The sequence below is a fragment of the Hordeum vulgare genome, chromosome 2H (assembly GCF_904849725.1).
Source record: "Hordeum vulgare subsp. vulgare chromosome 2H, MorexV3_pseudomolecules_assembly, whole genome shotgun sequence".
In the NCBI taxonomy this organism is placed as follows: domain Eukaryota; kingdom Viridiplantae; phylum Streptophyta; class Magnoliopsida; order Poales; family Poaceae; genus Hordeum; species Hordeum vulgare.
In genome coordinates, this window is record NC_058519.1 from 121,371,110 (window position 1) to 121,385,541 (window position 14,432).

At 42.0% G+C, this 14,432-nt stretch overlaps 2 protein-coding genes across 2 annotated transcripts; both read right to left on the bottom strand.

Annotated features, from left to right (window-relative positions):
- Window positions 1-4,497: 4,497 nt before the first annotated feature.
- Window positions 4,498-5,669, bottom strand: LOC123429761. The gene is made up of 3 exons (XM_045113761.1): window positions 5,561-5,669; window positions 4,952-5,250; window positions 4,498-4,860 (listed from the first exon to the last, which is right to left on the bottom strand). The coding sequence occupies exons 1-3, from the start codon at window positions 5,565-5,567 to the stop codon at window positions 4,831-4,833; spliced, it is 336 nt and encodes a 111-aa protein (XP_044969696.1). The 5' UTR covers window positions 5,568-5,669; the 3' UTR covers window positions 4,498-4,830.
- A 6,315-nt stretch (window positions 5,670-11,984) lies between these two features.
- On the bottom strand, window positions 11,985-13,389 carry LOC123429762. Its single transcript, XM_045113762.1, has 4 exons — window positions 13,266-13,389; window positions 12,841-12,896; window positions 12,357-12,746; window positions 11,985-12,272 (listed from the first exon to the last, which is right to left on the bottom strand). The coding sequence occupies exons 1-4, from the start codon at window positions 13,270-13,272 to the stop codon at window positions 12,255-12,257; spliced, it is 471 nt and encodes a 156-aa protein (XP_044969697.1). The 5' UTR covers window positions 13,273-13,389; the 3' UTR covers window positions 11,985-12,254.
- Between the last annotated feature and the right edge of the window lie 1,043 nt (window positions 13,390-14,432).

The following is a 14,432-nucleotide window of genomic DNA, read 5'->3' on the forward strand; positions in this document are numbered from 1 at the left end:
GAGGGTTTCCGGAATGGTCCGGAAACGAAGATTGATATATAGGATGACCTCATTTGATTACCGGAAGGTTTTCGGAGTTACCGGGAGTACGAAAAAGGTTGGACTTCTTCCGATCGCGCTTTTTCTGGTAGAGTCATGAGGGCAAGACCAAATATGGACTCACTAAATGGGACATCATTTGTCGACCAAAGGAACAAGGGGGGTTTAGGGATTGATAATTTAGAGGTTAAAAACATATGTTTGTTAAGTAAATGGCTCTTCAGAATCTTGGTGGAAACCGAAGGCATGTGGGTACAAATGCTTAGGAATAAGTACTTGCAAAATAAGACCTTAGCCCAGGTGACAGCTAAGTCTTCTGATTCTCCTTTCTGGAAAGGATTGATGCGATCTAAAAACGCCTTTTTCCACAGGACTAGATTCATCATTGGTAATGGAGAATCAACTAGATTCTGGAAAGACACATGGCTAGGGGAAATGCCATTAACTATGCAATATCCGCAACTATATCATATTGTCCAACGTAGACAAGCGTCTATTGCGACAATACTGAGCCAGGCGCCTCTAAATATTCAATTTCGTCGATCTTTGATTGGCCATAGATGGTCAAGCTGGCTTCACCTTGTTAGGAGGTTAATGAATGTCACTCTTTCCTATATACCGGATTCTACCCGTTGGAAATTGGCCAAAGACGGAGTTTTTACCGTCAAGTCTATGTATCTTCATCTTATAGATTTGGTGCCTATTCCATTTTCTAAGCACATTTGGAAGATTAAAATGCCGCTTAGAATTAAGATCGTCTTGTGGTTTGTCCACAAAGAAGTCATTCTCACTAAAGACAATTTAGCTAAACGTAACTGGAAAGGTAACCAACGATGCAACTTTTGTCAGGGCAAAGAAACTATTAAGCACCTCTTTCTCGAGTGTCCTTTGGCTAAGCTTCTATGGCGTTCGATTCATATTGCATTCAAAATCATGTCTCCTGACAGTATTAACACGTTATTTGGGACGTGGGTTCACGGTGCTGATTTACATAGGGCAAGGCTTATTCGTGTGGGAACATGTGCATTGCCGTGGGCTATATGGAACTGCAAGAATGATTTAGTATTTAACAAATGCAACTCGATTACTTTTTTGCAGGTTATTTTCAGGGCTACTGCCTTGATCCGCACGTGGTTATTACTCACTCCTGCGGAAGCCAGGGAGCCTATGGTTACTGGGTGTGCCCGCTGGGAGATGGTAGCTCAGGGTATCTTCAACCGGTTTGGATGACGACACAATAATAGGATAGGTGGTTATTCATTTAGGTCTATTATCTTGACCGTTTGGGCGCGGATGGCGCTATGTATCTTCTATTTTGTTTTTCTACATTGATGTACTTGTTAGAGACTCATTTATCTATTTAAGGGATGCATGCATCATTGGATGCAGAGGCCGGGGCGATGCTTCCTTTTCAAAAAAAAGACAACAGGTGGGTTAACTCTCGGCAGCAAATAGCATAGCAACCTTTTCAACCTTTTAAAAAAGAAAAATAGCCGAGTAAGATGGTATACTACATTCCACTACTTCGATCCAAAATCACTCCCAATCCGAAGGTGTTTTCCTCGAAATCTTGAACCAGAGTCAAAATATGTCCAAGAAAGAAATGGAATACAACACTGTTCTGCCATCGAAAAGAAAGAAAGAAGGAAAAAAATCTAAGTAACGGCGCCGCACCATTGACTTCTCGTGGGGCCGTCTCTCGCGTAGGGATGGCATCCACAGGGTATGGATACGGGTGGAGCCTCCCCATACCCTTACCTGTCTCGTCTGATATTATCCATCACCCTTACCCATACCCGTCAACGGATACAATTCTTTCCCATACCCGTTACCCAACAAGGTAGAAGGGTACCCGCGGGTAAAATTACCCATCTTTGCAAAACATCAATTTAAAAAACTTATAGTTATAAACTGCATTGTATCATATATTTTACAAAGATAGATTATAACTACAACACATACTTATAAAACAACATCATATAGTCATAAACAACAACACATAGGCATACACTTTCAATTCATAAATTATTGACATCATGTAGACTGTAGAGATAATTTTGAGTTTACATAAATTTTATATGGGTGCATGGGTATATGGGTATGGGTTATATGATCCCATACCCATACCCGCTCTACCCGACGAGTTTGAAATTTTCCTATATATATACCCATGGATAAATTTTTGTCCCATACCCTTACCCTAAAAGGGTTTTGCCCCGCAGCGTACATGGGTAATGCGTATCTATTGCCATCCCTACTCTCGCGCACACGGCACATCCGATCTCATGTAAACGCTGGTGATTAAGTGTGATGATTTTTCTTTTCTTTTTACATAGCGGTGCAGAGTTGTGCAGCCTGTACATGTATTGTTTGCTACAGGGACCGTGCAATGATGGATTGGGAGATTCGCAGACTTTTTGCATCGGGACATGTTAAAGCAGTAATGTACCAGAGTTCAAAAACTTTTATCTCTTAAACCGTAAATTTGACCGATGATCCGTTTTTGCCGTTGACTTTGTTTCGACGAAATCTTCAAAACTAGATCCCATATGGATATGTTGCGCTGATTTTTTTTCTCGTACTTACCACATTTGTTGTACTTATTTGTCATATTACTAAGTATTTACTTGTCTGATAAAAAATAACTTAATTGCCATATTTTTAGAAATTGCGTATAAATATAACATCTCGACATAATTAAAATGTCAAGTACAAACAACTTTTTTTAGGCGATTACATACAAAAATATGACAACTCAACATATTTAAAACCGATGACCACAAGAAATCTTTTTTGATCATCGTTTGTAAATATGACAACTCGGCATAGTTAAACTTACAAGCACACAAAATAGTTTTCCAGCAAAGTTGTATGTAAATATGACAAGTTGACATATTTAAATTGGCAAACACAACCAATGACATGATTTTATATCATGTATAATGAAAACTGCTACAAGGCTTTGTATGAAGCAACATTAAAAAGTGTCAATCGAGTTATTTTTTCAGTCAAGTAAGTGGTTAATAATATGGCAACTGGGTCAAAAAATTGGTAAGTATGAACCGGAAAAAAATTGACGAAACATGTCGACATGAGATCTAGTTTTGAAGAACTAGTCGCGAGAAAGTCAATGGTGAAAACGAATCATCGATTGAATTGACGGTTTGTAGATAAAACATTTTGAATTTCAAACATCAAAGGAAATCTTGCGTGTGGTGTTGTATGCTTTTTATTGTGCTCCCAGCCTACCACAGTACCACTGCATGTTGACATGACGTGACAAGGGATAACAGGGTTGTCGTCGTTTTAATCAAGTGTCGTGAGTAACGGCTAGCTACTAGGCGCCGCACGGGAGAGCGCGTATGCGGCGCCGCTCTGTAGTCCAGTCCAAGAAAGAAACAAAGAAACAAAAACAAGGAGACTACCCGAAAAAGCATAGCGAGCTTGGTATTTTTTTTACCAAAATACTATTTTCACACAGTGAATAAATCTGAAAAAAGTATATACATCGATGTCTATTCGTAATACAAGTGTATAAATTTAAACTAGCATTTATGCTCTCATGTAACGTATACAAAAAAGATAAATACATAGATTAAAATGGGTCTTATCTTTATTGTGTTTGGGTCAGATATTTATGTTTTTTGTGTAGCATGCAAATAGGCGAATTACCTGATGAATTTTTTTACATACTTGAATATCTTGTATATGTATTTGTACAAAGAAGAAATTATTATTTTTAAAGCTTTTAAGTATATACTATTTTTTTTTTTGGTATACCGGTCTCTGCGACGCCGTTGTCGGAGACTACCGGCCATCTCTGTTGGTCTCGCCCAGGCTGATGGCGGCGTAGAAGCAAATGGAGTAGCTGTGAGTGGTCAAGTCGTGGATATGCTCTGTCTGTCTCTGTGGCAGGAAGGCAGGATGGACGCAGCTTTTCCAGCTTTGAACTGCGCCCTTTCTCTCTCTGTCTTCTCATCGTTTCCATCCTGATGGAAAGCTAGCTTTCTTGCAGTTTTGTCACGGAGGCAGAATTATCATGTCGTTCGGAATCAAGATCAACTGCGGTTCATTTTCAAATTGTGTGCACAAGAATGTAGTGCATCATAAGATTGGCATCGCCCCTGGCTTGTCGTGCACAGGAAAAAAACGTATGTATTGCACAGATGAGAATAACGTGGTAAAAGAAAAGTTGAGGCGTGTCAACCACGACCTGCAGCTGCGCGACTGCGGCTAGCATGCATGCAGCGTATCGTGACAGAAAGATAGACGGATCCTCGAGTAGGTGCATTGCTGAGCGTCGATGCCCTTCATCGGGAGCGTGCACAGCAAACGCCCCGAGACCACACCAAGCTCAATTTTCCACACGTTTGCAGAGCTGATTGCCTACGCTAATAAACCTTGAAGAACTGGCTGCAAATAACTAACGCGTCAAGAAGGAGAAATCGAGTCTCTCAGTCACATAAATAAGAATTTTCATATTATGGTAAACATGAGTATGAAACCCCAACCAGAATGCCATAAATTCGGTGATTGCCCTCCAATCTTCAAGGCTGATCAGCTTGAAACACATTCAAATCCCGTCCAAGTTCGTACGTAGTCTAAACCACAACGGAACAAGATAAGAACAAAATGATACGTGCGTACTACTAAGATAAGACTCGTACCCAAATGCGAACATACTGGCAAATCGAAACTTGTAACTTGTATAGCAGAGTACTTGGAAACTAAACAGAAGGGCGCATCTCCACACTCCAAAACGATCCATCTTCGATCCTTGGGCAGGCGCAACTAAGCAGCATCATCCACAGCCGCGGGGCACTGACGAAAACGTCGAGATCAAGTTCGTTAGCGCCCAAAATTAAGCCGAAACTTTACAATTCGCTGACGAAGACAGCACACACACACTCACCAGCACCAGGATCATGTACAGCTCGAGCGCGAACTCCAGGAAGCACGCGACGGCGCCCACCGCGTAGTAGAGCCGGGCCGCCAGCGTCGGCGCCAGGACGGCCTCCCTCGCCATAACACGGCTCATGTTGATCTGGCAGAGCACCCAGATCGTCAGGAAGTAGTTATTGCGGACCAAGGAGCGGAAGCAGGCGCAGGCGCAGTCGTCTGGCGTCATGGGGACAGCCGACGCCGTGAACAGCAGCAGCGCGGCCATCACGGGAACCGCCATCTTGACGATCATGGTCTCCAGATTGCGGCCTTCAAAGTTGAGATGATAAGAAACAAGAAGACGGTCAGATCTTGGTGGCATGACAGCGAAATAGCAGAGCGAGATCACAAAGGCGGAACTGTGCGAGTTGCCACTACCCCCGAACAACAACAACAACAACAAGAAAAGCCCAAGAAACCCCCAAGTGAGCAATCGCCATGGAAAATCAGAGGAACACGGAGAAAAAGAAACCAAGGACTAACCACCAGAAGTCCAGAATAGTAATAGGCAGAACTAACCACCGAGAGGAAAAACCTAGGACGATTAATCAAGAGGGATGGATCGTAGATGCAATCATACCATCCATCTCTCTAGCACCGCTCGTTTCCCTGACCACGGAGAGTTTTGGAGATATTGGCGTGGCGGGGCTCTGGATGAAACAGCGATGGAGCTCTCTGAAACGAAAGTGCCATGGGGTTGGCGTCTACTTTATATGCAGCATACGGGCGAGGGTGAGGAGGAGGGACGCGGTCGTGGCTTGGTCTCCACATTGGTCAAGATGGTACATGGTCAGGTGGCAGCATTTTCAGTCTGGATGGAGGCAGCAGACGCAGCTTTTTCAGTCTGGATGGAGCTCAACTGCCACCTTTTTCTTTTCACGTTTCTTCGTTTGAAAAACTTACCACTCATGCGCAATTCTCTTACCTGGTTTTGCTTTTACAGGCGACGAATCGCGATAGTCCAAATGAACACGAAACTCACACCCTGATTTGAAATATTTTGAACAAACGGTACGAACAAAAGGGAGCTTTGGCGCCAAACCGCCGGTGTAACGGAAAACGGTATGAGACGTCGCGCGCACGGACATCTCTAATCCATTTTACACAGCGAGGCAGAGCCGGTTTTGGGAATCTTCTACAAGGTTTTCTGAACTTGGTCTCTGTTTCTTTTACCAATTTTTCGGTTTGTTATAGGGTTTTTCCTTCTTTTTTTCACTTTCCCCGTTTCTTTGTTAATTTTTTTTTCGTTGTTTTGTTTCTTTTTCCTTTTTATTTTTCAAAACAATTTGTGTTTTGAAAATTGTTCAAAAATCAGAAAAATATCATCTCTTTTGGAAAATTTAAAAAGTATTTTGGAATTTAAAATACTCATTTTTTCTAATTTTGTGCTTTTTCTTTAAAAAATACTCATTTTTTCTAATTTTGTTCATAAATTTAAAAAGTATTTTGGAATTTAAAAAATATCATCTCTTTCAAAACCTGTTCGGAATGTAAAAAAATGCTCTTTTGAAAAACATTCGGGATTTCAAAATTCATTCACCTTTTTGAAAAAATATATTTTATTAAAAATATTTGTAATCTTAAAAAGAATCACGTTTACAACTCTTTTCTTATTTTTCGCAAAACCAGGCAAGCCCACCAACAAGTCATTTCTTTTTTATTCCAATTCTAAATTATCATCAACTTTGAAGAATGTTGGAGTTTTTTTAGATAGAAATCAGAAAAAAAATATTGTCTCGGCCAACATGTTGAAACACGTGGAGTATGACCGTTTAAAGGTCTCTCCATGAGTGTCCAGTTGGCCGGTTACTGCACCTGAATATGATGATGAAGCGAATGCCTCTATGAATGACAACTTTTATGTCACCTTGTGGGGGCGGTAACGGAGGTGGGGATGGATGAGGATGAGCTAGGATCTATTTATGATCTCTACGCCTCATGCCGAAAATCTAAATTCACCAAAGGCAAAAAAAAGTAAAAAAAACGCGGAAAACGCAAAAATATCAAAATCTTCCATTGTTTCCCAATGAATGACATGTTCATGAACAACATAGGTCTTGGCAACTTGGCTAAACATCTGAATATTGCACAACAATTTTTGGATCATAAGTTGGAGTTCATGGCTATTTCCGAAATGGGGAGACGTGATTTCTGAGTGAGTGTCCTAGTCCACTTGTGTGGCGGTATGGACTTTACTTGGCATTCTATTTCCCTGCGCGGTAGGTCGGGCGGCATCTTGCTTGACGTTAAATCCGAGTCCATGGAGGTGTTAACTTCTTTGGATGGTGAATTTCATATTAAATTCAACATCCGTAATAAAGTTGATAACTTTCTTTGGAGCTTGGTGGCTGTGTACGGTGCTGCTCAGGAAGCTCATAAGGCTACCTTCCTCCGTGAATTGGTCAATTTGGCTAATAATAACCCACATCTATTCTAATAGGTGGAGATTTTAATATGCTAAGGTTCCCTCATGAGAAAAGTAAAGGGAGGTTTGATAATCATTGTCCTTTTTTTATTCAATGTTGTCACCGACAACTTGGATTTAAGAGAGGTACACATGACGGGTAGGCAATTCACTTGGGAGAATAGCCTTCCCGATCCAACATACGAAAAACTGGACCGGATACCGATGAGTACCGATTGGGAGGATAAATACCCGTTGGTAACAGTACGCGCTCTAGAACATATTGATGCATTAGCTGACCATGCCCCCATCACTCTATCTACTGGTACATCGGGTGGTTGGAACATGATGGGTTTGATGAGCTAGTTAAAAAGGTTTGGTAAAAACCGGTCTATGGTGATTCGCCTATTCGAAGATGGAATAATAAAATGCGTAATCTACGCATCTATCTTCGAGGTTGGGCACGACACACAACTGGTATTCTTAAAAAAGAAAAAGCGCGCATGTGCTCCATCATTGACGAGCTTGATCGAGAGGCAGAAGTGCGTGTTCTATCACCGCAGGAGATTGAGCTTAAAGGCCAATCTAACGTGAAAATAGCACGTATGCTGCGTGAGGAAGAACTCAAATGGTACCATAGATCTAAGGCACTAGATTTGCTGAAAGGGGACTCGAATACGCGATATTTCCATAATGTCGCAAATGGCAGATATAGGAAAAAGCGTATTCATTCCCTTAATGAGGAGGAAGGTCAGATCGAAGGACAAGAGCAACTCAAGGCATATATTACTAAATATTATAAAGGTCTGTTCGGTGCTCCACAAGAAGGAAATATTTCAATGGATGAGTCACGAATAGGGGATATCCCCCAAGTATCCGTTGAGAAGAACTTATTTCTAAATGCTCCCTTCACTAAAGAGGAGATAAAAAAGGCGGTCTTCCAAATGGAACATAATAAGGCATCAGACCCAGATGGCTGCCCTGCTAAGTTTTACCACCATTTCTGGGAAGTCATTAAGCCGGATCTTCTAGATTTACTCGGATGCTTGCATACCGGACAACTAGAATTGTTCCGCCTAAACTTTGGGAAGATCATTTTGTTACCAAAAATTTTAGAGGCAGGAAGGATTCAAAAATATAGACCTATCTGTCTTCTAAATGTTAGTTTCAAAATCTTTACAAAAGTGGCAACCATTAGACTAAATTTGGTGGCTGATCATGTGGTTAAACCTACACAGACTGCTTTTATGAAAGGTAGGAATATCCTGGATGGGGTCGTTGTTCTACACGAAACGGTACATGAGATGCATACTAAAAACCTTAATGGTGTAATTTCCAAGATAGACTTTGAAAAAGCCTACGATAAGGTCAACTGGTCGTTCCTACAACAAACTATGAGAATGAAGGGGTTCTCAAAAGAGTGGTGTGCCTTGATCCAGAGTTTTGTTTCTAGAGGTAGCGTCGCAGTAAAAGTCAATGATGACATACGACGGTACTTCAAAACAAAAAAGGGGTTAAGACAAGGAGACTCCATATCTCCCATACTATTTAACTTAGTGACGGATATGTTAGCAATCATGATTGACCGGGCTAAACAAGATTGTCAGATTGAGGGAGTGGTCCCACATCTAGTGGATGGAGGACTATCAATCCTTCAATACGCAGATGATATGATTCTAGTTATGAAACACAACTTAGATAAAGCAGTGAATCTGAAACTAATATTGTCAGCTTTCGAGCAATTATCTTGGCTGAAAATTAACTTCCACAAAAGCGAATTGTTTTGCTTCGACGAGGCCTAGGATGCAGCTGCTCAATATGCCGAGTTATTCGGATGCGAGTAAGGGCAATTTACTATTAAGTATTTGGGTATTCCAATACATTATATGAGATTAACTAATGTGGAATGGAAGCACGTTGAAGAACGTCTGCAAAAAAGACTCGCAAGTTGGAAAGGAAAACTACTATCCGGGGGGAAGACTGGTGCTCATAAATTTAGAACTAACTAATATGGTACCGTATATGATATCTTTCTTTCAGTTACCCAAAGGAGTCTTATATAGATTGGATTACTTCCGATCGAGCTTTTTTTGGCAAGGGGATAGTGAGGAAAAGAAATATCGACTCACTAAATGGAATGTCGTTTGTCGACCAAAATACGAGGGAGGACTGGGTATTCATGACCTAGAGGTTCAGAACTCAACCCTCTTGGATAAGTGGTTCTTCAAGCTACTTACGGAGGATGGTGTCTGGCAAACACTCCTTAGACGAAAATACGTCGGCACGAAACCGTTATCATAGGTCATCTGGAAACCTGGGGATTCACATTTTTGAGCCGGACTAATGGCGACTAAGAAATATTTCTTTCGCTTTGGTGTATATAAGGTTAAGGATGGATCGGAAATATGATTCTGGGAGGATAAGTGGTTAGGGCATACCACCCTCCGTGAACAGTATTCGACCTTATACGATATCGTGCGCCATAAAGGTGCTACACTTGCGTTTGTTATGCAAGTTTCACCACCGGACGTGACATTCACACGAGACTTAATCGGTACGAGGCTGCAATCCTGGAATACCTTGTTAGGCCTCCTAGCATCGGTGCAGCTGTCACAAGGTACTAATGAGTTTTGTTGGAATCTATGTAAGAATGGTAAATTCTCGATGGTTCCATGTATAGGACGATGGTACAATCCGATATCCCAGTCGATAATAACAAAAAAATCTGGTAGATGAAGGTACCATTGAAATTAAAGATTTTTGTGTGGTACCTTCGCAAACTTGTCATTTTAACTAAAGATAACATCTTCAAACGCAAATGGCATGGAAGCACGAAGTGTGTATTTTTCATCAAAAAGAGACAATAAAACACTTATTCTTTGACTGCAAGTTCGCACGTTCTATCTGGTCGGCTATCCAAATGGCTTTCAACTTGTATCCACCCACTTTCGTTGCCAATGTTTTTGGCAGTTGGTTAAATGGGATTCATACTAAGTTTAGAACCATCCTTCGGGTAGGAGCGCTTGTCGTTATATGGTCGCTTTGGCTGAGTAGAAATGATAAGGTTTTCAATGATAAAAATTACTCTCGCTTGCAGGTTCTATTCCGATGCACAGGTATTTTTCGTTCGTGATCCACGTTACAACGGCCCGAGTTTCGGGACCTTTTTATGGTGGCTTCTGGACGACCGGAGAAGGTGGCGAGGGATATTTTTATCCCACATGGGTGGCAGCGTGATCCCCGGATTGGGCCGCCATAGGCAACGATGATTTACGTCTACATGATCGTATTACGTTTGTTGCCATTTTCGGTTACCGTTTCTTTTGGACTATGGCTGTTTGCATCTTAGCTATGCAGAGGCTGGGTGTAATGCTTAAACCTTTTTAAGTAATAAACCCTTTTATCAAAAAAAAGGCAAGCCCACCAACCACTACCATCATCGAAACTGTCCGTCGACGAAGAAGCACCGAGATCCGTCGCTGCATGGTTTTACAACAATTCAACAAAGCTTACTAAATGCTCGAGGCATTGTTCTGATGCATAACCTGAGCTTTACTGGCCTCTAGTTCTTTATCCTTTAACTTAACGTGCGCTACACATTTACTTACTTGGCATGTACATGTCTGCTCTCTGATCCTGAGATAACATTATTTTCTCTTGCCCTGTTATGCGCCCTTTTAGTTAAACAAAACATTCACTCAGGCAAACATCACTAAATTTGGTATGCTAGCAGAAATAACCTTTAGCAAATCCTCTAAATTTTCAAAGATGTGCTTGTGTATTTGTTCAATCAACAATCAAGAATATAACTTACCCTCTCTGTAACTAAATATTTGTAGTTGGAGAGAACCCTAGCATGTAGTATCCTGAAAACAATTTCCTACTGGAATGAGCATCCGTAGCTAACTATGCAACTCTATACAAACTTTACTGAACATGCATGTGACAGGTTTCCATTTGTGCCGACCTGCAAGGATTAAATATCATGAACCTGATTCATATTGCATATAGACCCTCCCCTAACATTATCTACTTTGCTGCTACATATATACGCCAATCATGATATTCTTCCTCTGTTATGGTCAGAATTACAATCTGATTACTAACCCCCTAATTTATAGTTCATAATCTGACATGAGCATGATCCCACAATAATCGGTTTTGTAACTGCTACTGTTATAGCATGATAAAATGGACAGCTTCTAACTATTTTCTCACACACTGGTATAGATTACAGTATGACCCACATGATCAAACATTCATTCCTGCACTACCTTTGTACTTCTGAACCCCCATCCTTTATCAAACTTATAGTTCTTCTTGCCTATCTGCATCTAGATTATTTCATGGTGACCTTTAAATTCATAGAGCAGCTTTTTCTCTAACATAGGAATTTGATAAGAACAGAGACTAACCCTGAACAAATCGATGATTAACTTACCTGAAGCTAAATCCTATTATTAACCAAGCATGAAGAACACTATAGCAGTCAGGCAGTCAGTCTGAGATTACTTTGAATAAATACCGAAACCGATCACGATCACAGAGAGTTAACGAGCGGAGAAGATCACATCCCCATCAACATGAACCAAAGAAAAGATCACATCCCCACAACAAGTTTTTCATGAAACATTCCATAGAGAAAAGTTTTTCACGAAACATCAGGTACTGATCGACACATTAATCATGTCCCCCAAGTGAAGCCAAATCCTTACTGAGTTCAGATAGTAGATAGAGAACCAACAATATACTCATAGCACATCATCCAACAATAGACAGAAGATAGTAACATAACAGTAAACTGCCATATGCAAGGGCAAGTCTGGCCCTTGTTCAGGTTCCAAGATGCTCAATCATCGTAGATCCGCAGCTAATCAAAGACGGGGCGCTGGCAAACAGACAATGAACAGGGTAAAGCCTTCCCTCAAACAATGCCCGAGATCAAACGAACACAGCACAAGAAGTGAATTACCTGCACCATGTTGTAGACGGTCATGGCGAAGCTCACAACACTGGCGATCCCGGCGATGATCAGGCCCCAGTAGCTCGTATACCCGGCGCTCATGGAGGCGTAGTTCATGTAGTAGAGGACCCCGAGCAGCCACAGGAAGAGGGCCAGGATCCACTGGCTCACGGGAGACGGGAGCAGCGACGGGGCGGGCTCCTCCGACAGCGCGATGGCAAGCAGCACCTGCAGCTGGACGATGACGAACGCGAAGTAGCAGCAGGTGATCAGGGCTTCGAAGGCCGGGATGTAGCCGGTGGCCAGGGCCGGCGACCGAAGCCGAAGCAAAGACATCCACATCGTCACGAAAAGCAGCATGTACAGCAGGTAGTGCGTCTCCACGTCGATCTTGGGCGGCTGCAGAGCACGGGAAGGAACAAAGACTGAGACAGATCGAACGCAAGAACCAGCAAGAGAAGAGAGGCTGGATTGGATTGGGCGTTTTGCTTACCCTGGCATACTCCCCCTCCTCCTCCTCCTTTGCTCCGGCGGCGCCCAAGTTGCGGCCTTCAAAGTTGAGACAAGACGAGATGTGGGTCAAATCTTGGCAGCAAATAGCAGAGCAAAGAAACGAGAAGATGAAATCTTGGTAAAAAAAAAGACAAGGTAACAGCAGAGCCAGTTAAACTGCTAGAGATTAGTTGAACAAATAACATCAGGAAGACTGTTTGAAACGCTAGCCAGAGCAAAAATATCTCAAAAAAAAGAGACAACGTTGCTCCGCCAAGAGGAAGATGGAGAGAAAGAGATACAGAAATGCAAGAAGATTGATCCGGGAATCAGAAATCCTGGGCACAATTTTTCACCAAAATAAATGATACATGCACAACAAGCTACCAACAGGAAAGCAACTACTCTAATCAAGAGGATGCATACCAGGCATCTCACTAGCGCTAGCCTTTCTTTTCCCTAATCACGGAGAGTTTTGGAGATAGATACTGATGTGATGAGGCTCTACGGAGGAACAGCCATAGAATCGGGCAGTTGGCGTCTAGTTATAGTATGCAGCGTACAGGTGAGGATGAGGAGGAGATACGCGGTCTCCACATCGGTCAAGGACAGGTGGCAATATTTTCAGTCGGGGGGGCAGCACCAGACAGTGCCTTCTTCGTTTCAGAGATCGTACTTCTTGCCGTTGCTCTCTTTTTTCTTTTCTCTACTTTCTTTACGGGACGGTAAAATCGACTGCCTGTTCTTTGTTCCCCCTGATTTTACTTTTACTTTCACATGATGATCCCGCTTCCTTGCTAACGTCATCACCACTCGCAAATGGACACCATCGTTTCTCTTTAACGTACTGATTTTGAATTCGTTTGAATAGTACAACAGACGATAGGAACGAAAGAGAGTATCTTTGCCCTTGGAGGGAAACCTCCAGCCTCCAGGCCCAGTGGAGCGCAGAGGCATATAGTATCGGTGTGCCGCTGGATGCTAATGGTTCAGAGATCACAAGGTACGAACTCAAATTTTGAGCGGGACAATAATTCGATAAAACTACCGATAGAAATAGGGAATTGCATTGTGGGTCATTGTTGTTGTGCATGTACACTTTACTCAAACGAGTACTAAATTGATCTTGTGGCTATACTAGTTTTTTTTTTTTTTTTCAAATGAGGCAAAAGAGTTGTCCTTTGATTAGTTAAGGAGAAGGAATTTAAGTCAAAAGCCACAAAGTGGTCAAACAGAACAATGACTCGCAAGCCAATACATCACCCACATCTAAGCCCGCTCTTCCATTTTGTGAACAATGATCATAGTTGGGGTAGCACCGTTCTGAAAGACCGTAGTATTTCGCTCCTTCCACACTTCCTAGGATGTAAGCATCACGAGGGAGGTTATTGGTTTCCGATTTAGAGGTCTTTTTAGGGTGATGTCGGTCCATCAAACCTTTCACCGCAACCTTGTTCGACCACTCACTCGTCATGATGTCACCAAGGCCAATCCACGCCTTCACTGCATTCCAAACCGAAATTGTGTAACGGCATCAAAAAAGAAGGTGGGCCAACGTTTCTTGAACTTGACTACCAAGAGGGCACAAGCTGC

Bases quoted from the DNA above. Each gene is read 5' to 3' on its own strand.
- LOC123429761 (XM_045113761.1), bottom strand. The intron at 4,861-4,951 runs GTGAGTGTGTGT...CGTTTTCGTCAG, and splicing joins TGTACATGATCCTGGTGCTG to TGCCCCGCGGCTGTGGATGA.
- LOC123429762 (XM_045113762.1), bottom strand. The intron at 12,747-12,840 runs GTAAGCAAAACG...CGTGCTCTGCAG, and splicing joins AGGAGGGGGAGTATGCCAGG to CCGCCCAAGATCGACGTGGA.